Genomic DNA, 25,693 nt, shown 5'->3' with positions numbered 1-25,693 from the left:
GCAAATTTACATCAAAAGGAATATTTATCATTGATTTTAATAAATTTTTGCATAATGGAGGGTGGATGGGACCGTGCGGATAGGGTGGGTCTCCAATTCGCAGCAACCTCCAAGTTGGTGAGACCTGGAAATCATTATTATTTACTACATAATTTATTTTTGTATCTTATTTTGTATACAAGTATAAATTTTATAGTAAATAATATGAGCTAATTGGCTGCGTTCCATTTTTTTTTATGTATTATTTGTATTATATATAAAGTAATATTTTTATTTTGATGTTTAAAAAATTATGATCTATCATATTATAGTTTTTTGGAACTCTCATTATTAATTCGAAATATATTTTACAATGTGATATTTAGTTCTCTAATTTTTCTCTTGGTTTGCATCTTATTTGATATATTTATATGTGTATATATTAATAAGTTATCATTTTAGAGAGTATAGAAAATGTTTATTTTTTTAGTGATCGGTATTTCAGAATGAAATCATGAGGTTATCATATGTATCGTGTACCTTGTCGATCATATTAAAATTCTATTTTAATGTCAATTTCATGTCAGTTTTAGTATTTAATTGTATAATTAATTATTTCATAATTTTACATTACAGTATATTTTATTATAATTCTGAAATAGTAAGGAAATACTGATCAATGTGATATTTGAGTTGTAGGATGATATGTATACTATACGTTATGTGTTAATAGTTTTAGCATGTGTTCATTATAAAAATAAATAATATTAATTTTGTCACTTTTTATCAGTCTATTTTTATTCTTCTTTAATGTGAGTTTTGTTTTGTAATTGGGAGATATTTGATTTTTTTTTGTTTCTATTTTTATTTCGTTTTTTCTGTAAGAGAAAAGTGTGGTTTTCATGAGAATAATTATATATATTTTATTTATTTTATATATATTTGTATATTTATGTTATACTTCACCCTGTCTCATTTTTTCTTATTATACAGTAGTTTTCATTCCAAATTTCTAAATTTGTTTTCAGAATTTTTTCGTATTGCAATTCGAAATAATATCATGGATATTTTCAGTTATAGATATATTTATGTTGATAATTTATTTTGAATAGAAAATGAACGCATCAATAATTTTGTTTGAAAAAGTAGAGATAGATAATTTTGAAATCTCAGAAGTTTCTTCATTCAAATAAAATGTCAAGTAAAATAAATTAATTTTTATTTGTAATGCTTTTATGAATAAAAGTAGTCAATATTTAGGGGATAAATGCATTAATGTAAATGTAAGTAATAACAATTTATTCTGAATTTACAAATATAGTTTTATACTCTTTGTTAGGCACAGTGATCTGTGTTATATTTTAGACACATCATTGCATTTAGCCTTCCATGGATAATTTAGATTTTTAAAATCTATTATATAGTTATAAAATAATAAATAAGATATTTGTTCTTTATAAATATAGTTATAGCTTATTATAACTTCATTCGGAGTTAAACATACGATTCGTTAGTCACAGTATTACGATATTATTAATAATATAAACACGATGTTTTATACAATATTTTATCTTTCAAAAATATTGAACTTTGAAAGGGTTATCGTTGGCTATCGACATGGAAAATATTAATAGAAAAGAAAAAAGGAAAAATTGAAAGAGAATTATAATAGTTAAAAAAGAGATGAAAAATTACAAAAAAAATCGGTGATTTTCTATAGGTATGTTACAGGAATATAATATTGGTATTAGTATTTATTCTTCACCTTCCAAATTATGGGAGAAAATGTATTCCATCTGCTTCGTACGTACGTGTTTCAGTTTATTTATTAAATTATTGTTTGACACAGGTTATCGTGTATGTCGTACAGTGAGAGTTGTGTGTATGGGCAATAATACCTATCTATAATATAATAATAGAAGAATTAAAGTTAATCCATTTAAATACAAGTGCGACACGCGCGATCAAAGAGGCGTAAGGAGAAAGAGAGAGACAGAAAAATAGTTGAATCTACATCGCGTTCTTTTTTTTATTTTCTTTTATATTTTTCCTTGTTTATTTATTTTTCCACTCCTTACGCTTCGTGATGCTGACATAATAGATAATAAGGAAGATATAACGAATCGTTGTCGATTTCTCTTTTGCTTGTATATATTATATAATATGTGTATGTATATATATATATATAAATATATATATATATATATATATAAATATATATATATATAATTTTTTTCACATTTTAAATTTTTAAATCTATTTATTCAAATAGCGATGATATTTTTGTGCTTCGCGATGATTCTTTTTTCATGATGCCTTTTTGCATTTGTTTGGTTCGTTGCGACGGGTACCGCGTTTCGTTGGCCAAATATTTTGAATTTTCGACGGGTCGTTGAGTTTTCTCATAGTAAAAATTAAATTAAGATGATACATCTTTGGCGTTCTTCTTTTTTTTCTTTGTTATTTTTTTTTCTCTATCTAGCCCGTTGAAAACTCTCCTCGATCTTTTCAATTCATGATGATATATCGAGGCTCTTCCTTTTTTTCGTCGTTTGCTCGTTACACCTGTACATATTCGTAAAAAAAAAGATATGAGCTTTATTGTTATTTTTATCAATTAATATCATTGGTTCGTAAGTTTAATTTTACATTTATCTTAAACCTCTTAATCCGAAAAATTTTAATGACTGAAGGAGGAATTAAATAATAAAATGATAAAATAATATATAATTGTTCATCTGAATAATAATAAATGTAGTATGTCTGTAGAATATATTTTATTTATCAAAGAGATAAATTAGAATTTGTATAGTGGATGTTGTAAGTTATATAGTGCTAATGCTTTTGAGAGCAAATTTCCATCACGATTAATTAAATTAATCAGACGTACGTTTCTAAAGACGACAAGGTGACGTTCGAAGTGGCGAAGGGTGGAGTGTCGATGGTGGTGGCGTTTTTACAGGTCAGACCTCGTCTCCTGGACGAGGTACACCTGAGAACCGGGCACGCTAGATGTGGTGACGAAACTGCGGTGTTTTGCACGGATCAGAGTCAAATTGCTTTCAGCCGTGTCAGCTCGGTCTTCAGCAGCTTCCAGTTCTCTTTGGAATCGGCGGACCCTGGTCACGCTCTGTTGAGACATGCCCTCTTGCTCTTGCAATTGCCTCTTGTAGAGATTCACTTTTTGGGATGCTTTGTCCAACGATTCTTGCAACAATGCAATGTTCTTCGCATCCTCTTCAACCTGAATCATCACCTCCTTGATGTTGCGTTCTTTCTTGCGAAGAATCTTCACGGTTTCGGAGTGTCGGCGCTTCTCTTCGTCGAGTTCTAACTCCAAATCGCGAATCTGTGAGAAAAATGTTATACGTCGATGAAATGATAATTTCGAATGAATTAATATAATTAATAAACAATTGAAAGAAAATCTGAGGGAGTATTATATTGTTTACTTATACAATAGAACTTCTTCGAGAAATATTAAGAATTTATACGATGAAAAATTGAACATCTGTTGCAAAATTCTTCGTTTTATGAATTTTTATTCATAAAACTTCCCTCTTTTATCGTCATTAGTACTTTGCTTATATCTAGATAGTTCGTTTAAAAAACATTATTTCTTACATTTTTTAATTAAATCTAGTGGAAATAGTAATAGATTTGATAACGCGATATGATATTATAATAATAATGATAATAATAAAAACGAAAAGAAATTGAAACTCACCCTAGCCTCGAGTTTGCTGATGATACGCTTACCACCAACGATAGCATTTGCTTCGACTTCCTCCAACCTCACTGATAGGTTTTTCACTTCGATTTCGAGGGATTTCTTAATGGCCTCGATCTTTACGATACGCTCTTGTTCCTCGTGCAAAATCTCGACGGTATGTTTCAGTTCAGTTTGTACCCGTTGGTATCTCTCGTCGCTCACTCTCAGCTCCTTAGTCACTTCCTCGTAATCGCCAGCCAGGGTAGATAGTTCTTGTTCAAGTTTCGCTTTTGATGTGACGATATTCGCGTTTATAGTGGTTAGCTCGTTGATACGGCTAACCGATTCCTCGTATTGTTGCTCGACAGTTCTCTTTGCACGGAGGGCCTTTAAAAATTAACGTGAGAAATCGTTAGTAATATTAATAACGGCTATTTGAAATAGAGTTTTTTAACTTTATTTAACGAGTAAAAGATATGTCTTGAAAAATGAAAAATTGCTAGGATTTAAATTAAAAGAATAAATAGATAGGTTCTTCCTTGAATTGAAAGAAACAGTTTTGTTGAAGAAATTACTCTTTTGGATATAAGGATGAAGATGGAAGAAAAGAATAAATTATGTTTATAGATGAGAACATAAATAATAAGATAAAATTCGATCGATTTGTCATTGATATAACTTTAATTTTAGATTCGTATATGTTGTAATTACGTCTTATATTTTAAATGTGAGACGTAGTGCAATTCGATAATTTTATATTTATGACAGCGAGGTCGCACGCTATGTGCATTGCATCATTAGAAATATAAATCTGTCGAATCGTTCGGCATCATAGATGCAAAATCCTAACGATTGCATCATTGATCTGCATCTGGCCTTAGATTGTTTTTTTTTCATGATATTAATTTGAGAATTTATTTCTTATTGAAATTAGAAAATATTTCTGCAAAAAATATATTTGATGAATTATCTTCACTTCGTGAAAATTGAATTAGGAAAGTTTAGAATTTAATTATTGAAAAAGATTAATAGGTTGATTTTAGAATAATTTAAAATTTTTTTTTTAATTTTCAATGCCGACTACAGGATTTAAAAATAGAATAAATAGAACAAAAAGTCAATAAAAAATTTTGTTCCATTGATTAAAATATTTAAAGTTACCGTTCAACGTGATCGTTCAAAGTATTTTTAGCCTGTCTAAAATCAATTGGCCATTGAAACTTAAACGGTGTAAAAGTCTGTTGTTTCGTTCTTTTGCATTTATTCAGTGTTAATTTACTTTCCTATACTATTTAGTTTAAAGAGATAATGTTCTTTGTCAAAGAAATAATAAAAAGAATAGAAAATATAGAAAAATTAAATAATAGAAAAGTTAAATCGTGTTAAAAAATATGAAATTAGAAGAGATAGAAAAAGAATTTGAATTTAACAATGCAAAAAGAGATGAAAATAATTTATAATGATCTACAAATCGATAAATTGATAGCGAAAGTGTATGATTTAGTATTGCGTTATATTTACAATGAAATAATGATAATAACGAAATATGATATAAGATTATCGTAATACTTTTCATATTAGGAAATTATCAAAATATCACATTAAACAACGAAATGTTAAATTTTTCTAATAAATTAAACTCACAGAATCGTAATTGCCGCGCACTTCCTCGAGCTCGGCTGTCAATGATTGCAAGCGCCGTTGACTGATGCCTAATTGGTCCAGAGTAACCTGTAGTTGGCGTTGAACTTCATCGTAGTGGGCTTGGAGTTCCTACAAAACAATGTTTCAAATTCATAATTCCTTGCCAAACTGTCAATCTTTTCCGATTGCCACCTGTCACCCATATTTGGATGATTCGCAAGTTTTCGATAGGGTGTCATTATTCACAGGTGGGTGATAGACCTATGTATCGAATTAGAAATCAATCATTTTGGCAGAACTTCAAAAGTGATATAAACACACATACATTCAAAAATATTTAATTAAAAATATATCAACTGCATTGATTGTACGCGAAGAAAATGGCAATTGAATTGATGGCACTTGTTTAGCTTAACAAATAATCATTAAAATTAGAGAATAATTAGAAAAAGTGACTAATTGTATCGATTCGTGTAAAATTTCGATATTTTCTTATTAGAGAGGATAGTTATACGTGAAATTTCGATATTTTTCTTCCTTTTTTTTTTAGGCAAAAAGAATGTTAAAAAGTATATTTTTAATGAAATTCATTTAGGTATTATAAATTATGAAGAACGCATCCTCTTTTAAATCGAATATTCAATATTTTTGATCTTATCTATTTTATTAGAATAAAATATATCTCACGAACAGTTTTATTAGCCTGATGAAACTTTTATCTACTTATAGAAATAAACTTAGATCGTAGAAGACACTTAGTCATTAGTCTTAATACGATATCGATTCTTAATATAGTAATAATATATAGCAGTATAGCAATAAGTATAGAGGAGCAAAAATGTTAGTTATTTTCTAATTTTATTTTGTATCTGTAAGATGGGCGATGAAATAACGAAAATATATAATCAACTTACGGTCAAAGTGAGCGATTGCTTCTTAATGGTCTTCTGCAAATCGATGTTGTTCTTGTTCGCAACGTCCAGAGACAGTTCCAATTCGGTGATCTGGATCTGTAACTTCTTCTTCACGCGCTGCACCTCGGTCTTCAATTTCGTCTCCGCCTCGACCACGCGTGCGTTCAGCTGCTCGATCTCGATACTTGTCTGTTTGCTAATTTATTTCATTTCGTATAAAGATACCGTATGATGAATACCCGGTTCAATCGTTTTTAAAAGGTTTCACAACGGTGTATTATTGTTTCCAGGTGACAACACCAAGATTTTCCAAATCGTCGAAAGATACCACACCTTTTTGTTCGTTGGTATTATTTGTCTTGCGAGGAGCGATCCTCTCGTTGAGCATTCAAGGTTAACACGTTTAGAGATATTTGACATTTTACCAGTAACGTATTTAGTAATGAAACGAGTGTTAGATTACCGAGGTATTTTTCGTGCTTTGCCTATTTCGATACAGGGTTAGCTTGGATGTTTCGATGCATGGTTAGTTTGGCAACGGATGGCATAAACATCTGTATTATCACAAGTGGAAAGTGTATTTACGTAACAAGGAAAATGCGTTTAATTATATATATTTCGAAGTTTCTCATTCGATGCTTGGAGAAAAATGATGATTATTTCAGTATATAATTTAGAGTAGAATTTTAGAGTTCTAAATAAAATTTAAAAATCGTCCAACTTGAATGAAAATCAAAAGTAAAAATCATAAAATTTGAAAACAAAATGATCTGTTCTACGCAAAAGTGCATAAGGAAATGAAAATTGCAGATATTCTAAGCAAAATTTTATCGAAAATTCTATAAAAAAGAACAACGAATCGGAAAAAAAAATTCTAAAGAATCTAATCTAAAGATTTTCTTCTCGAACTAGTTGCATTATTCATAGGAATTTCTCGTCTAATCTACAAACTTCCGAGGATCAAACAGTTCAATCGATTCTCTCATATTTATTGTTTATTCTTTCCATTGGTCCGTGTCACATTACTCTTACCCACACGGCTAGGTATCTAATCTACTAGAATTTCCATCCTTTTAAGCGGGCCTGATTCCCAGGCATCCGTACAATCGTCTCGGTCTGGTCGGGTGTCGATACCTCTTGTCCAGGAAGTAGCTGCTCGACTTCTCCTCGTATCCTTTCAGCTCCCTGCTCAGGCTGTCCAATGGTTCGGCGAGCCTGTCCTCGTCGAGTAGATTCCTCGTTCTCTCCTCTATGTGCCTCAAATGTTCCCTGGTATCCCAGCAATAACTCGAGGAGGCACACTCCTTCTGATATTTTCTGATATCGGCCAATTCCTTACTCCTGTTCAAATTTTTATAAGCCTCGGCCGTCAAATGGAATCCGATCGCTCTCGCCGATTTTCCTCGAAGACTTTTCCCAAATTCCAAAGCGTTCTCTACCTCGGAGAGGGTTCGAGCGTCTCTCAGAGATTGGAAATCGATGTCTGCCATTTCACGCTGCAGTTGTCTAGCCCTAGCCTTGGCGCGAGCACTCTCAACGAGCAGAGGTAACGGTTTCAACTTGATCTCCTCCAATTTCCGCGGAAACACCTCTCTGGTCACGTGGCTGGCTTGCGCAGTTTTGGCCAAACTGAAGTCCGACCGATTCGCTATCTTTGGGAAGGCGAAAGTGGCGAGTCAATCCCCCGCGTTGGACACTCCAAGATGGACGGCGAATTGTGCGATGGAGAGCGAAAGCGACGAAATTCTCGCGAATGCGACCCTTCCCTTTAAGATCGTTCCGTGATTCGAAGGCTCGACCTAAACTTAGCCGCAGCGGTCCAGAATTCGAAAGTGACCGATGCACACTCCCGATAGACTCTCTCTAAAGACTCGAGAACGACTGCCAATCCGAGCGGACTGCTAGATTACCAGCCCCGGGACACACGGGACGTGAGATGGATTTTTCGATGTACGCGCCTTGAGACTTGGCACCCTCGTGAGTTGCGTCCCGATTTGTCTCTGTTACTTCCATTCTAGCCGAGGAGGATTCGAGGGGGCTGGGGAAGGGACCGGAGGGAAGGAGGGGTGCCAGATGATCGCTTCCGGGGGATATTTTTGTTTCCTTCCGCGCCGATTTTGAATCTATTCGGATTCAGACTGTTGGACGGTATTAATAACAATGAGATTTAGGAATTCCCGCTTTCTAAAACGCAACCGATTTCGTTTTACGCCGGAGACTCACTGCCAATGGCTGCAGTGTTAAATTAAGATTCGGTGACAGTGGGGCGATCATTGAGCGTCACGGGTTATTGGAGCGGATTATAGAATTGTCTTGGAAAGTTTGATCGGCTCTGATCGATTCGTGTTTCGAAATGATTCTATGCTTCGAGAAATATTTCCGATTGGTATTTTTTAATACCAATGGGAAGAATTTTATTTTTCCGTTTATTTTTTAAAATTTTTTATCATTTTGGATTCATTTTATAAGAGATTATATTTTGATATTGCTTGAATATAAGTATAAGTAATTTATTTTTGGATATTAACAATAAGAATTTAAAATAGTAACGAGGAAGCTTGTTTCGACATGTATAGAATATAGTAAATTATACTCCTTAGAGTTTCATCTATTTTTAATGATATTATTATTTTTAAGCTGAAAAATAGATGTATTGTTGAAGAAATTAATTATAAAAAAAAATTTTAATATTAACTCGTGTGTTTGGAAATAATGGCAGAAAAACAATAATTTTATTTATTTCACAGATAGTGCCAATTGTTAACTTGATTATATATAATTTTGAAAATATGTATTATCATTACAACATATTGTATTAATAGTATATTATTACAATAGATCTTCATTTTTATTTTAACAATTCGAAGATATATTGAGGAAATTAAATTCTATCTACAAATATTTATATTGCAAAATATCCATAAAATTTATAATTATTAAATATAACTTTTATATTCATCAAATGAATTTCAATATATTTTTTTTTAAATTATCTCATTATGTTTATATTCCTTTTTATAAAATTAAATCATTTCATTAATAATATATAATTTTTTAATTAGATAATTTTTTATTAGATGAAAAATAGGCTAATTTTATAATTAATCAGAATATTAATCAGAAAATTCCTGACTATAAAAATTTTAATGTTTTAAATTTAAGGAAAGTAGCATCATGAAATTAATATTTTATATCAAAGATATATTATATATATGTATAAATTATATATATATTTTTAAGTAAAGATATTAGGCGAAAATTGATTTTTTATTTTTAGCTTCAGATTGGATAAATAAAACAATAAAATAACTTTATGAATTTAAATTGAAATAAATATTGCTTAACATTTTAAAAATATTAATTTTTTAATCGTTGGACGTTAAGGATGTTAACAAATTTCATAATAAGATAAAATTAACTTAAATTATAAATTTGCAACACTCATAGATATCTTAATATCCGAAAATAAATTAACTTTCATTGCCATTTATTTTATTTTAAATTCTTTATTTGCATTGTCTAACATCCTTTTAAAAAATATCAAGAAAATTTAACCAAAACTTTTCGATCTTTAAATTTCATTTTATCAATTTCAAACCAAAGTTCCATTTAATAAGAAATTTATTATATATAAATCAATTAGAAATTTTATGGATATTTTGCAATATAAATATTTGTAGATATAATTCAATTTTCTTCATCTTCAATACGTTAAAATAATAGATGATGTATTGATATTATTACATTGTCGTAATGATATTATTTATTATTACAATATGTTATAATGATAAACATATTTTGAGATATATTTCAAAATTACGTATAGTATAGTATAGTCAAGATAATAAGATCGATTCTCAGAGCGATCATGACTTTCCTCTCGAATTTCTACATTCGACCGACAAAGATCCGTCCAAAAGCCGACAACAGTCTCGCGAGGCATCCGTTTTCGTACAAAGAGCGTTCATATTGGAACAGCCCCTTTCGTGGCGCCAAATTTAGCGGAGGAAAAGGTCAAGCAGTCGTGGTGGCGTCTAACTGCTTTTCCACGCTCGACTCTGTCCCGACTTTCGCTCTCCTATCTCGATTCGTACCTTGAAATGGGTTAGATGATCCCTGGCCTCGTCTTCCGCGTCGATTGCCCGCTTGATCAGTTCGTGTCTCGAATACGGTTCCACGGGTTTGTCCTCCCATAAAAGCCTTCCATCCGACCATGGTAATTCCGGTGGTTCCGATCTCCTGCGATATCTTGGTAACGACGAGGGTCGACCTTCACGATCGATGTGATCCAGCAACGGTTGATAGTAATTGATCCCATAACCGTAGTTCTTATCGTAGATATAAGTGGGCCAATGCTTCCATTTTGTCTCCAAGGGAACGTGCAACGGGGGCATGTAGCTTGCCATTTTTCCTTCTTATTTTTCTAAACTTTAGTTTTTAGATTCGTTGGTTTTTTTTTTTATTATTTTCTTTAAGTAGATTTTTTTGCGAGAATTTTTGGTTTTTGGCAGAGATGTATTGTTCTCTGCACTGAAATTTTTGACTCTTTTTTTACGAATGAAATAATTTTTCGTATAATAATGTATTTCGATTTTTCTTTTTCTCAGTTCTGTCTTATTATGATAATAGAAATATGGATCTTCTTTAGGAAATATTGACCACCGATAAATTCCTTCTAAATTTCTTCGAAATTTTTACTTTGAGGGATATAAATTTTTTGTGTGGGTATTGTTAATGTTTCATCCAACATCTACCTTGAATAAAAAGGATTGCATGTTGTACTTCGAGCTAAGGGTGTTAGATATAGGATTTCCTCGTTGTGGGAAATTCGTAGATATTTTACTCACGTGTCTTTCATAGTCGTACAATCGGAGGTGACACTTGCAACGAAACGGTTAAGAAAAATTGGGCCGGTCAAACGCGATGCTATCTTTTGTAGCTTTTTCTTATGATTGCTACATTGGGAACGGCCAATCAGCACCTCTCGACTAATAATTAGATCGTGACTGATCGGTGTTGAACGACGTTTATTAATAGTAGGATTGCGCACTGTTTGTGCATGCGATATTCAGCTCAATTATTGACCCAAAACGTGACGACATTGTTTAAGATTTCGTTTCATATTTCGTTGATTTTCTTATGGAAGTAATGTGGTATTCTTTTCAATTAAAAGTTGCAGTAATAATGATATTATTTCTTTAAAAATGTAATATATATATTTTTTGTTATTTATATTTATTCAATAATATAGATAGATAATATAGGTATATGTTTATTATAAATCATTATTTTATAATTAAAAGTTTTATCAATAATCTTTTTAAAGAAATATTTTTTAGAATAATTAGATGATAAAATTCATATTTTTTGCAAATTATTTTACAAATAAAAATAAAAGGATATGTTAGTTTTAATCATTTTTCTGTCTTATTTCTCATAGCATTTTTACATAGATTTTAACATTTCTTTCTTCACTACAATATTTTGTTATTTTTAATGATTTCATATTTTCATATTTTCAAATATAATTATACAATCATTTTTTTATAAATATTATTTTGTTTTTTATAAGACAATAATAAGAATATATCATTAGATTATATATTAGAAGATAATAATAAGATAATAATAAGAAAAATATTATTTCTTTCTTTGTAGCACGTGAGTTTCATAGTAAAAAGTAGAATATATCGATCATTTGATATCAAATATAAGTTTCAAAGAGACTTAAGCCAAGAAAAATAAAAGTATTCGCGTTCGATCACGCGTGTAATCCGTGATTTTTTATTTACTCTTCCGTATAAATAAATATATAGATCACAGGACATTCCCTTGAACGTTCGACCGATGAGACACTGAGATACTTTGGGTGATTAATCGATATGACCAATCAATGATAAAATTAGCTGTCTTTATTAATAGCTAGACGTCATCACGCGATGATCGTACCGGAAATAAAATTAATTTCATCAGTAATAAATTTTAAAAATTCGTGCTCTCTTTTATAGATTTTTTTCTTTGGATTTTCAATCGTTTTAAATGTGGAATGTTGAATTATAAATTTTTTATAACGCTTACGTAATTTCAATATGAATCGAAAGATCATTGTATGTAAATATTAATAGATCGTGATTTTTAGAATAAAATAAATAATAGGATGTTTATAGTTTATAGGAAGTTTAGTTTATAGGAATTTTATATTGTTTTTTTATATCTTGGATTTTTTTCATGGAGTTCATTAATTTCAGTTTTGTGATATTAAATTTTTATAAGATGTTAAATACTAACAGTTGACGTAAAACTGCAAATAGAACTACTTTGTCAAAAGTGTTTGATTTATGTGACTTGAGGAAATATTCGATTTCATCGAATAGAAATAGCCTTGTACAAATAGCCATATTCGTTGAATAGAAATAGCCACATTCTAGATGTCTGTTCATTTAAGTTTTGGCTTCACCTAAGCCAAATTGTTTCTCGGAAAAAGCAATAGAAAAAAAAGAGGTATCGTCCATTAATCGGTCAATATAAATATACGAGAGAAAAGTATTGAAAATAAGTCTTGTAATAATTGATTAATTATTTATAAATCTCGGTTAAATTTAGAATAAATGGATATTATAATTATAATTGCAATCGTTAAACATCATTATATTATTAAACGTATCACCTGGAAACTATTTTCACCGTAAATCTTAATAATAATTCAGATTTAGGTTTTAATATTAGGAAATTAGAAATTATTGCATTACAAATTACGATAATATTAATTAAATAAAATAAGAATAAGCATAACGCAAACAATTGAATGTACTTACCGAATGATTTCGATTTCTTCATCTTTCTCAGTCAGACGACGTTCGTAATCGTGACGAAGTTGAGTCAATTCGGCAGACAATCTCTGCGAGCGTTGTTCTTCAATTTTACGTCCCTGTAATCGATTTAACTTATTTTATAAACAATTCTATATTATATTCCATATTGTTCTTGGAAATAATTAATTTGAAAATATCGTTGTATTAGTATGACAGGTTTAGACATATTTGAAATAAATTTGAAGATCTTAGGAGTATTACGAAATTATTTTTAATAATTATGAGATTAAATTCACGTAGTAAATAAATTTTACACACAAATTCAATAAATTCAAGATAGAATTGAAGATTAGGAATATAAAAATATTACGATAAATATAGTTTCACTTACTGCTTCGGCTTCTTTATAGGCAGCAGCAAGTTCTTCGCGTTCGTTCTCCAATCGGCGGAGTTCAAGTTCCAATTCGTGCAGTCTACGATTCATGTCAGATAATTGATTTTTAGCATCGTTCAAGTCATCTGGAAAAATCATACAACAATCATTATAAAACTATTTCTATAATCTCGTTCATAATATTTTATTCAATTTGGAAAAACAAATAACGAGTTAAGTATTAGTAAGGATTCGTGTATTTACGTAAAAGTAAGATTATTTATAATTATCTCTTATAAAATCGCTTACCTCCCAATTTCTTGTTTTCACGAGCCAGTTGATCTTTCAACTCGCGAGTTTTGTCGAGTTCAGCGTTGCAACGCTGAAGTTCCTGTTGTTTGTTGCGGAGATCACGCTGGCTTTGTTCATACATTGCCATGCTTTCATCCAAACGAGCTTTGAGTTCGACATTGATCTTCTCTAATTGTTCCACGCGTTTCTGCAGTTCGCGAGCTGTTCCATTTGCCTTAAGAATTAAATGTGAAAATTGAAATATATCGTAGCTCATACATTGCATATTATAAACTCTGAATTCTTACCAGATCGATTATTATATATATTCCACAGTTGCCAAATAGATAAGAAAATTGTTAATTAAAATTTATTTCAAAAAAAGTTTCGCATAATCTAATATATTTATCTCAAGTTTACTGTTTTCTTCAAAAATTAATATTTTTGGCAGTGCTCGTTAAACAATTTAAGAAATTAGTACACGCAGTAATTATAATCATAGTATGAAATTATACCTTTTCCAAATCGATGATCAACACTTCTACTTCAGATTGGAGACGAGATTTTTGCTTCTCGAGATTGTTGATCTTGACGAGCAGAGTTTCAATCTGCTCTTCCTGTTCTTGAATGCGAGCACTGTACTTGCGACGCAACTCCTCTACCTGTAGAATTCAGACGTTTCAAAACTTAGTCAAAGTTTCATATTGTCATCTTTATATATTATTAATTTTAATGTATGCTTGATATATAAAGTAGTTTTTATTGCTTATTATGAGTAATTAAATTCTATTTTGATATAGTAATTGAATATATAATAATAACTGATTAGTTTTATAGATTTAATATCTCTTTTCTTCAATTACCTCTTCGGCACGAGCATTAGCTTCGGTTTCATATTTAGATCTCCAAACTTGCACTTCACCATTGGCTTTGACCAATTGACGTTCAATGTCCAAACGTGCCTCAGATTCTTCTTCCAATTGAATACGAACAGATTCCAATTCCGATTCAACCTGTTGACAATCGTTTAAATTATTGCACGCATTATTTTTACGATAATACATGGAATCAAAAGAATATATACTTGATGTAAGGAGGCCTCAACCAATGAACGACGACGTTCCTCATCCTCGAGACGACGACGAGCATCGTCGAGTTGACCTGCGATCTGAGTTTTCAGGTAAACAGCGTTCTCGATGTTAACCTATAAAATTTATGATGGAATAAATTGTTAGAGAAAAATTATATAGAGATATATAGAGATGGGTTAATTATTGGATTATTTTATTTGTGGATCTTATTGTTTTTTAAATTTTTTGATTCCTTGATGAATTTTTGTTGAAATTAATGTATATACATCATAGGGAGTATTTATCTATTGTATTTGTAATCAGTACAACAATTTGTAATTATTTACCTTCAAATCTTGCACTTCTTTCGTCAATTCAATATTTTCCTGTGAGATCCTGGTTTTAACATTGGTGATGTCGATGATGGTACGGTTCAATTCTTCAATTTTCACGTTAAGTTCAGCTACATGTACTTCGAGCTTTTCTACAGTCTTTATCGACAATAGCTTTTCTTTGGTGACATTGTCAAGCTGAGCAAGGAGTTCATATACCTCTTGTTGGAACTTTGATTTTTCCTTATCAGCCCTGTAAATATTGTAAATTAAAAGAAATTTTTAGAACTCTTAGAAAAATTTTTAATTATATTTACAGTATCTTAAATATTTTATTAATAGTTTGTCGTTGTTCGTTGTTTGTACTTTTAAGTATAAATAGAGATTTATGAAATTAGGGTGGAATTGTAAATAAAACGTTTATGAGGGAATTTCTGAATTAATTAAAATGAATGAGGCATTGTAGTATCAATAATGTAGGAAAATTTTCTTCTTCTATTTATTGTAATATAAACTTTATATTAAAAATTAATTATTTTGTCTCTAAAAAGAACTCTAGTTCTTCTATCTCTATTCTTTTTTTTCTCATCTTAACAAATAATTTATCTGAAACTACGAGGAATTCAATAAAATTCTGCATAATGCATCAATCATCATAAATCTTCCAACAATGCCAATAAAAACAGCAATTGGAACTTCCTTCTAAACAAATTTAAAAACAACATCTTATAAAATCACAGTATCGAGCTATGATGCAAATGTTTTCTGCATTTGTCTAAATCATCAATCATTAATCTTTTATTATCCGAGGTTATTCTATACTTATTCTTCTACTATATTAAAATTCTTCCATTAATTAAAAACATTTCTCAATTTAAGATAAAAATATTACATATTACATATATTTCTGAAATATTCTTATATCCTTAAAAAATAATAAACGATCAAAGATAGCATAATAATAAAATTAATTTTTTTTTTTGTAAGCATTAAAAAAATCTCGTCGTCTATTATTTATTTCTATACAACTCATGTTTAAAATCTTCGTTATCTAAAATAAAAATTACACAAGAATAAACTCAAGATAACTCAGAAATAGTACGTTTAGCTTCGCAAAATAACGAGAGAGACACGATTCAAGTCTTAAAAAATAAAAAAAATTCGTTGAAAGGAGATAGAGATATAATGTAAAAGATAGGGTGGATCGAATCGCGGCGATATCGGTGATCCACCTACACGAAACGCAGAGAGAGGGTGTAAGGTGTCGGCCGATTCCGAGGATAGTGGGGATCCGGGCCGGTCGCCTGTACTAATATGGCGTGGCAACGCAGGGTTGTGGATTGCCGCGCGACTCGCGCGGTTAAAAATAGTCATAAGCCGAGTAGCGGCTGTACGAGAGCAAAGCGTCTCGCGGGAGGAGTAAGTAGGGGAATAAAAACGTGAGAAAGAGAGACAGAGCGAGGGAGGAATCGGGATAGAGGGGAAGAAAGTCGTAAATGGGAAAGTCGAAGGAAACGATAGAGGAATTGTGGAGAACGCGAGGACGAGTAATGGACAATGAGTGGAGGATATTTGGCGTTTGTTAATTATATTTGTGGGAAATTAAGAGGCAAACGTGTATATAGAACATAAATAGGGAGGAGGAGGATAAGTAATGTTAATTCATTTGTTTATTATATTTGTTGTATTTATGAGATATCGAGTTGCAAAATTGTATAGGATAGAATAGGGGAAATGTATAAAATCTACGAGAAATATTGAATATGTGGGGTAGAATGAAAATAGATAAGGGAAGTGTTGGATGTTGACAACAAATTATTGGGAATCTAAAGGGAAATAAATGAATAGAAATTTAAAGTATCCAATTGCAATGTTCATAAATTAAATAAGTCTCCATTTAAATTTCATTTCTTTAGCTATAAATTTGCACAAGTATCCACAATTTTCGAGTGAGAGTATGCAAGTAAATAACGACAAGAAAACAGAAAGAAAAAGAATTAAAAAAAAAGAGGAGAAAGATTCAGGAATGAAGGAAGAAAGTGGGAAGGCGGGGAATTTGTAAGGAAATGAGGTTATGGATTGAAAGTGAAAGCAGTGGGGAGGGTGTATAAATACAACGAGAGAAAAAAGAAACAGTTCCGTAAGAGAAGATCGCGATCGAAGTAATAAAAGTAGCGAGGATAGAGAATTTATAGAATACATAAACTGGGATCGAGAATATGTTTATCGAGGTAGATATAGAAAGAATGCGAATGGAAAAATTGAAGAAAAAGTATGAAATTAAAGGTGGAGTGAGAGAATAATAAGAAAATAATGGAAAGTCGTGCAATAAAGAGATAAAAAGAGACCAAAGCCAACTTGAAAAATAGGGTATGGCTATTTTAAAAGACATTTTAAACGCCTTTCTCGTACCAACAGGTGGAAGCTTCTTCCAACACTATGCAAATAGGCTAAATAGTTCACGTTTTTGTCATTTTTTCTTTTTTTTTCTTTCTTTCCTTTCTTCGATGTAATTAAATATATAAAACGAGAAAGAATTGAAGATAAAATTTCTGCTTTTTTTTTTGAAAACTTACGGAAATTTATAGAAGATCTATTTTACGTTTATAACGTCGTAACTAGCCTTCATTTATTATTTCCAGACACTATTAATGGTGACTGGACTGTTCTATTTCGTCAGTTGAAATATTAAGAGGCAATTAGCTGTTGCTTCGTCGTGACACCGATGACGTATAAATGTCGTAATTGCTTTCGCTGGAAAATACATTTAGAACGGAATCTCAGTTGGTCTCCGATTTCAGACCGGATTCTTGATCAACTATTCTACTTGTATAGCTTTAGATGCTCGAAAGAAGCGAACTTTATGCGATCGGAGAAATATCTTGATGAAAAAATTTGATTCTTCGTTTCTGATTTTTCGTTTATTTATCAAAATTTAAAAAAGCATTATTGAATCATAAAATACAAGTAACTTTAATTTTCCACGAGTTATCGCTTAGATGAGTTATAATTTTTCACTGATTTTGCCTTTTTATGTATCATTGACGTAGAAATATTGAAATTTAAGATTTTAATGACTTAGTTATTCCTTAAAATATCTAACATTATATCAACATCAATCAATCTTTTACTTAATATTTTATACCTTTAGTAGACAATCTTTCTTATAAGATGAATCTAAAGTCTGAAAAATTAGTAAGAAACAAATTTCGTACGCTACAAAATACTATTTTCCAATCAATCTTTCATTTTATATCCTCGATCGATCGACTTCTCATCAAAAACCTCAAAAATTAGGAAGGGAAGATTTTTAAAAAAACAACCCTTCGCTCTACATAACACAAATCTTTCCAACAAATAAATTTACTCGATCAAAAATACCTTCGATCTAAACCTCAAAAATTAGCAAGAAATTAAAAGAAAAAGATATATCCATATCAATAATAATAACGTTTAAGAGAAAACAACTCCCCTTTCTCATATATACGTATAACGCATAACCCTATTCTGTCTTCTGACAAGGAGGAACAGATTTAGAAAAGATCCAAGCTTTCTGTAACTCGCAGAAAGAGCAGAGGATAATAGACGACGTACGGATGACAGCTCGGTGAATTTTCGAAACGAAGACGTCCTTGTAACACGCGTATCGCGCATCAGGGCGCCGGGACATCGGAAAGGACGCTTGGTTATGTTTAGAAGTGCCGGGGTAACGAGTCTACATGTATTTCAGGTGCGAGTAGGTTCGTTGTTTGGCCATGTGCCAGTATCGTCGAGCATAATTCCCGCAATTTTCGAATACGCTTTCGTTCCGCGCGATGCTCGCTATAATTAACGAGCCATCCTCTGATTCACCCTTGTTTCCCATTTCGTTTCTTTCCAATTCCCTTTCGAACCGTGTAACATGTTCAACAGCGTTTCACCATTGATTCCATGATATACGAGAAACGAAACTGGGTTTCGACGAATCCACGAACTTCCGGCCGAACTGTTTATTGACGCTGTGCACGCCGCTCGCGCGCTTTGACCTCAAAGAGCGGGATCGCGAGGCCGCTATTTTATTTTCACAGGTGTATATAATTAACTACGATTTATTGGTGTTCTGATTTCCAGCGTTTCCTACGGTCTATCGACATGTGTTTCGACCACGAATCGCGTAGCTGGGATTTAATATTATTTTAAATAAACTCGATTGACGAGAAGTAATGTTTATAATAGAAAAATATTTATACGAAATTATTTGTTTATATCTTAGTAATGTTTAATTTTAATGAATATTTAAGTTGATTGAGTTTAGAAATTATAGTTCAGTGGAATATTCCATTTATATAGCGGTTTAGAAGAGGAATTTTGGTTAAAATATTGGTTAAGTTTGATTTTAATTTAGATTAGATTTGATTAGATCGAAGGTATGATTTTATGTCGAAATGATGCAAGAAATAGAAAAGGAGTTAGGAATATGGGAAAGTATATTTTTGGGTAACTCGAGATTATTTTAGAGATACGAATCTGCAGTTCGTGCAATACGCGTTAATGTTTGCGTTTGACGTGATAGTTGGATTGGAAATAGATTGAAAATATATTAAACTTGAATGAATAATTATATTATATTCAAATGATATGTGACGAATGTATTAAAATAAATTATATAATGTGCATTTATAAAAAAAAAGTACGAATTAATGTATAGGGTTTTAGCGAAGAATCTATTTTCTTTAAATAATGTAAAAATAAATTTGAAAATTGAAGAATAATAATTTGAATTAGTTTACTAACCGTGCACGTGCTTTAGAAAGTTGATCGATCTGATCTTGGAAATCAACAACGACTTCCTGGTGTTTTTTACGCAGAAGATGCGCGGTCTCCTCACTCTCGAGATGAACATCTTCGAGTAGTTTGCGCAATTTGGCCAGTTCCGTGTCCCTCTTCTTGTTGATCTCGAACTGTAGGATATTAATAGATACGATTAATATTTCCAATTTAAGGAAATTTAATCAGAATCTGTGAATCTGAGTATATTGAAATCGAGGATGAATCAAATTATTGCTATTTTATTAGTTTTGAGACTTACTTGAGATTCGGCGCCACCCTCCGCCTCTTCGAGACGTTCGGACAGCTGGATGACTTGCACGCTCAAATCAGCGCGCTCGCGTTCGATCTGAAAGTTAAACAGAAAATTAGTATTGGTGAAAAAATATATCCATATATAAATTAATATTATAATAATTTCAAAGTCGTATTTTTAGAATTACGTGTTAATGAAATAAAATTTAGGAGTTAAACGTGTGATGTACGTAGATTTAGAAAATGTATGAATAGATTATTTATTAATTGCGATCTCTGAATTAATTTTTTCAAAATCATGAAATTTAATTTTAATAAAAATGAGTATTTAAAATATTAAAATCGAATGAAATATATAATTCATACATTTATATAAACAGAATATGTTTGTCACTAATATATATTTTGCATTATCAGCATCAATATTAAAATCAATAATATAAAATAATCCTTCATTTATCTAAATATTTTTATAAATTTTCCAATTTCTATCTCGATACCAAATATCAAACACATTTATCTCCATAGTTTCAAAAAGCTAGTTTAAAAAAAAAAAAAGGAAAAAGCCTCTTAATATATCATTTTGAAAAAAAAACATATTATCGAAAGAAAGAATAGTAATTTCTCGTAATCTTATTTTACACGATCATCTTTAAAAGTAAGAATTGATCGAGATGGCGCTGGTGTTGATACACGTCGAGTGTAATCGAGACGCGCGGCATTGTTTTGGAAAGAGGCCTCGAGGAACGACGCGAACAGCTCGGTACAAGCTTGACGTCAGGTTTCTTTGGACCGCGAATAGAACGATCTAATTCCGTACAGACCGATTCTATATCGGGAGCTTTATTCATATTACAAACGAGGCGTTTATCGAGAAAAGAGAGTCGCGCGACATCGCCATAACTGTCCGTTCTCCGGAAACCACTGACATTCACCATACTTCCTGGTCAATTAAATCATTTTCGGTAAAAATACGATTTCTTGTTGAAAGAGAAATATATTTTGAATGTTTAGAAATGATTTTAGAAATTAATCGATCGGTATTTTAATCCAAAAGAGTCATGATCTTTCGATATTGTTATTTGTCGATCTTTTGCACGAATCAAAAGAATAATTTTTAATAGAAAAGGAAGTTGAGAATAGAGAGAAAAAAATTTGAGAAATTAATGAAATAATACAAATTTTTAGATTTAATCGTAAATTATATTTATTGATATTAAAATTAAATCAAAAGATTAGAATTTAATTTTAATTATATTCAAAATAAATAAAAAAATCCAATTAGTTAATTTAAATTTAAATTTAAATTTAAATTGATTAGATTGTATTATACTATTTGATTGTTTAATTCAAAAATAAATATTTAAATATAAAAAATATAAATTCAAATAATATAATCACAATCAAAATAATAAAAATTCATAATTATGTAATAAGAAATACGATCTAAGCAGCGTGGACTGTTTAATCTTTGGACAATTAAATGAACATTTTATAATATAATACGCGTTAAATATGTTCATAATTCTTAAGTTTTTTACGCTTTCAAAAATGTCGTTGGCATCGGTTCAAGTCAATTATCACGAGCAATATTATATCTGTATTAAATCTGATTTCCTCGTACTTTGACCGAATAACTAAAGGGATCTTTTTTAAATCTGATGTTCCATTTAAACACAAGCCTCCAATTTCTCTATAATATTATGCTTCTCAACAAATTGAAAACTTCAAACAATTCTAAAACTTTTTTGATTTATTAAGTTCGTAGTATCATCTTTCTCTTACGATATAAAATTTTAATTAATTTAAAATTTGAAAAAAAATTATTAAATTTCTTAATAGAAAATTATTCAACGCAATTTTAATTTAAAAGTTAATTCATTTCGCGTTATAAAAATATACTGTTCAATAATTGTAAAATAAGATTCTAAGAAATTTTAATTCTTAGTTCATCATATCATTCCTTTGTGAATATATCCTGATGTGAATTTTGATATAAATGTGAATTTTTCACGAAGGTATAGATTTTTTCTAGTTCTTCTTAATTTTTATTAGTCTTTTTAAACAGGTAGATACAAGTTGGCCGAACACGAAAGAGGAATGCGAGTTCGTACGCTGAAGAGACGCGCATCCCCAAAAATAGCCGCGACTCGAGAGCTGGACATTTCGACCTACTGCTCCCCACTCTATGGTGGAGAGCAGGCCAGCTTTTTTTGTATCAGTTTCAAAATTCACAATACCCGGATTATATAAAGTCTCGAAATTGACGTTTATCTTCGTCCACCTTGCTATTTTTATCTACGAGATCTCAACTCGTGTGTTTAACTCGAATTTTTTCGATATTTCGCTCGTACTGAAGAAAATTATCGGAATAATTTAATTCAAACATTTCCTTTACTTTTAGTAAATCCTTTTAGTAATTATTTAATGAAAAGAACACAAGTTATTCGCATGCTAGGAATTCTCTATCAAATGAAATGAAAAAAAGGAAAAGACTCGATAAACGATATTTCTCTGTAAACAAGGAAACCACACACTCGATAAGAACGTAAAATAAACGATTGACTATCAAACTATCAATCGATGTCCGTCCTTTCGATTTGTAAACTATTTGATGAGAAACCTCAAAGGAAGAAAGTTCAAAGGAAACTCGTTCAAAAGAAAACTCACCCTCTGACGCAGCTCTCTCTCAGACTCCAGGTCATCCTGCAGCAGGCGGATTTTGTCCTGAAACGAGAGGCAAGAAAGGATTAGAATGTATCACAGGCCACGTTACAGAGGGACGATGCTTTACGTAATCGGCCGACGAAAATACCCAACAGGCCGACGCTCGGAAGGTATTTCAGAAAGACGGACAGCCTCTGAAACGGGCTGCGTAGGGTACAGAAGGATCTTCGTTCTCAGCGACCGTCCATCGTGGTCGTTTTCAATCAAGGAACCAAGGAGCGTGCACTTGTCTCTACGTTGTTCCTTAACGAGATCAACATCAAACGTTCTTCTCGAATGGAAAAAAGAAGAAGCAGAAGAAGAAATAAGTGGATAATAATGAACAATCTTACTTGAGTGTATGGACGAGTGCACGATTCCTGATTCTTCTACATTTCCTTTCTTTCTCTTGTATTTTTCGTCGAATCCACGATATTTGAATAATCGAGGTAGAGAACGATCCGTAAGAAGATCCGGATGAACGTCGATGAGCTATTCGACGGGGGCGCTTTGTGAATTCGTTTCGAAGATGTCACTCTTGCGTGGCACGATCGTCATTTAGGGCCGATATTTACGACTATTTTCGTACACGAGCAATTCGATAGCCAGAGAACCGTCTACGACACTTTCGTTTCTCGTCAGGATTGGCACTAATATTCCTCATGGTCACTGAACTTTCTCGCGTCTCACTGTCCCCGAATCGATCACTGCTCGACGTTTCACCTTTTCACCACTTCCCCTGCAAAGACTCTCCTCGTTTTTCTCCTCATATCGTAGTTCTTCCTTCAATAATTTATCATTGCTCGAACGATTTCTTCGTAGACTCTTGAAATGTTCCAACTTCTGTTCCCCATTTAATTTTGCATCGTATTGCATCATCGGATGAGATTTCGACGATCGTAGATTTGCTAAAACCTTTCTTTCTTTGGATCAAAGGATCTAATATATTAGCCATTTCCTATCTTTTCAAAGATACTTTAAACTGTTTACAACGAAATGCCTTGGTTGTTACGTAGATTGGACATTTATAGCCTAATTGCGTGTTTCAAGGATCCCTCCTGTTCTCTCCCTATTTTTAGTAACTCGATCAAAAATATAATAGCCGTAAGCAATATTTTTATCACTAACCAATTCTTAAGAAATAGATAATTTTTTCTGCTTCCTTCTTCTAAACTAAAATATATATACATATACACATAATCATCGATAAGTATCATATTGAAATAAAATAATTAAGTGGAATAGAATTATTTGTCTAATCTAAGAAAACAGATTTTGAAAAAGGAAACAATATTATGGTATATATAGATATATCATTATTCCAAGATATTTCGAAGAAGAATGAATAAAGGATCGTTCCTTCCACCTTAACCTACCTCCAGTCTAGAGAGAGCGCTCAGGTCGGCGCTGTATTCGATGCTAACATCGGCAGTACCACCGCCGGTGGAACGGTACGTGTATTTAGAAGCTTTAGCGACCGCTGAAGACATCCTGTCCGCTTGGTTCACTCGCGATATCGTACGAAGATAGCTTGTTCCTTGTTTTTAGCGCCGAGAGATAGGTTTCTTCCTCGCTTCTCTTGCAGCCTCGGTGGCTGGATCCCCAGTCGTTTTAATTTGTCTCAAACAAAATTATTTGTCGTTAACGCGTTTTCTTCTGCCACTCTTCTCTTCCTCCTCGCCGCTACTTCTTCGGCTTCTCGTCCTCTTTCTTATTCTGTTCTTCTTCTTCCTCTTCTCTTCTTCTTCTTCTTCGGGGGTTTCGGAGCCGACCAGCGCCCTACTCGTAGTGCGCGACCCGTCGTCGTTCGTATGGCGCGCCGGCGGCTCCATGGCTTCGTCAAAATGACGGTCGCACGCATGCGCGCTAGATCACTGACCCCCACCAGGAACACGCGACGACGACTCGTCATCGCGATCGTTCCTTCGATCGTCGAGGGGAACCACCAGCGGACGACCACCACCGTTACTCTAACGCCCACGTTTCTTAGCGTGGCTGCCAAAAGTTGGCCTGGAATTGGTCGTTCCATGTTCAATCGCGTTTCTTTTTTTTTTCCTTTTTTTTTTCACCATTTTACACTCGTTTTTCTTTTAATTTTCATTTTGGGGAACGGGATATGCATTTCGTTTTGTTTGATTTTATTTAGGCTTGGTTGTTGTGTTTACTAGGAAGATATGTTTGGAGAAATAGAGATGATAAATATACCAATTTTTTGTTATATTTAAAAGTTATGATATTGAATTGAATATATTTAAATTGTTGCTATATTAAGAAATATTGATATTAGTTGATTTATAAAATTTGTAAAAATTTGACTTATTTTCAATTTTATTGCTTCATTTCTTTCATATTTAAAAATCTCTTTTTCTTGTTTTTTATCTTTTATAAAATATTTTAGGCTTCAAGAAGTAGATATTGTTATTATTGGATTCCAGCCAGCAATTTCCTTGATGCAAAATTAAATCTTATTTTAAGCTGTCACTTGCATATTGCATATTGTTTAACGTTGTATATCGCATTTTGCGTAATTCTAACTTATCATATTGTTCCAAATATTTGATATCAATATTTTTGCGTTTTATTAAAATAAATTCTAGCAAGTACATATGTACTTTTTTTCAAATATAATATGCTATCGTTAAAAATAATATTTTTAGAGACATATTTCTTTTTAACTAGATTTTATTTAAAATTTAGTTAATTACGTTCCCCTTCCTTCGCAAAATATTTATTTGACAATATTCTCCAAAAATTGATCCAAAAATGAACGTAATTTTCTTTCGTTTTTCAAAATTTGTT

General features: G+C 31.6%; 2 protein-coding genes across 4 annotated transcripts; both read right to left on the bottom strand.

Annotated features, from left to right (window-relative positions):
- Window positions 1-1,779: 1,779 nt before the first annotated feature.
- LOC107993996 (paramyosin, long form) lies at window positions 1,780-24,794 on the bottom strand. 2 transcript variants are annotated; one of them, XR_009830015.1, is made up of 16 exons: window positions 24,271-24,794; window positions 22,859-22,915; window positions 20,196-20,282; window positions 19,901-20,067; window positions 15,143-15,380; window positions 14,810-14,929; window positions 14,589-14,738; window positions 14,241-14,387; window positions 13,744-13,960; window positions 13,453-13,580; window positions 13,065-13,177; window positions 6,250-6,445; window positions 5,336-5,464; window positions 3,707-4,078; window positions 2,870-3,328; window positions 1,780-2,544 (listed from the first exon to the last, which is right to left on the bottom strand). XR_009830015.1 is itself a non-coding variant. In XM_062076041.1 (15 exons), exons 1-15 carry the CDS (start codon window positions 24,382-24,384, stop codon window positions 2,936-2,938), a joined length of 2,628 nt encoding a protein of 875 aa, XP_061932025.1. In that variant the 5' UTR covers window positions 24,385-24,730; the 3' UTR covers window positions 1,780-2,935. The 2 variants fall into 2 exon arrangements, 1 of the variants encoding a protein (XP_061932025.1); XM_062076041.1 differs by having other exon boundaries at window positions 1,780-3,328; window positions 24,271-24,730.
- LOC107993997 (paramyosin, short form-like) lies at window positions 7,223-12,958 on the bottom strand. Of its 2 annotated transcripts, none has more exons than XM_062076043.1 (3): window positions 11,097-12,958; window positions 10,344-11,003; window positions 7,223-7,901 (listed from the first exon to the last, which is right to left on the bottom strand). In XM_062076043.1, exons 2-3 carry the CDS (start codon window positions 10,653-10,655, stop codon window positions 7,323-7,325), a joined length of 891 nt encoding a protein of 296 aa, XP_061932027.1. In that variant the 5' UTR covers window positions 10,656-11,003; window positions 11,097-12,958; the 3' UTR covers window positions 7,223-7,322. The 2 variants fall into 2 exon arrangements, with proteins under 2 accessions (XP_061932027.1, XP_061932026.1); XM_062076042.1 differs by having other exon boundaries at window positions 10,344-10,999; window positions 11,097-11,389.
- Window positions 24,795-25,693: the final 899 nt, after the last annotated feature.

This window comes from Apis cerana, linkage group LG6 (assembly GCF_029169275.1).
Source record: "Apis cerana isolate GH-2021 linkage group LG6, AcerK_1.0, whole genome shotgun sequence".
Taxonomy (NCBI): Eukaryota; Metazoa; Arthropoda; class Insecta; order Hymenoptera; family Apidae; genus Apis; species Apis cerana.
The sequence above is the reverse complement of the archived record's forward strand: the minus strand, read 5'-3'. Positions and strand labels throughout refer to the sequence as shown.

Coding starts and splice junctions, on each gene's coding strand:
- LOC107993997 (XM_062076043.1), bottom strand. CDS start 10,655: ATGGCAAGCTACATGCCCCCGTTGCACGTTCCCTTGGAGACAAAATGG. Junction 7,902..10,343: donor ATCATCTAACCCATTTCAAG/GTACGAATCGAG, acceptor GCCTTCCCAAAG/ATAGCGAATCGGTCGGACTT.
- LOC107993996 (XM_062076041.1), bottom strand. CDS start 24,384: ATGTCTTCAGCGGTCGCTAAAGCTTCTAAATACACGTACCGTTCCACC. Junction 13,961..14,240: donor TGATCATCGATTTGGAAAAG/GTATAATTTCAT, acceptor TTAATTCTTAAG/GCAAATGGAACAGCTCGCGA. Junction 13,581..13,743: donor TGAAAACAAGAAATTGGGAG/GTAAGCGATTTT, acceptor TGATTTTTCCAG/ATGACTTGAACGATGCTAAA.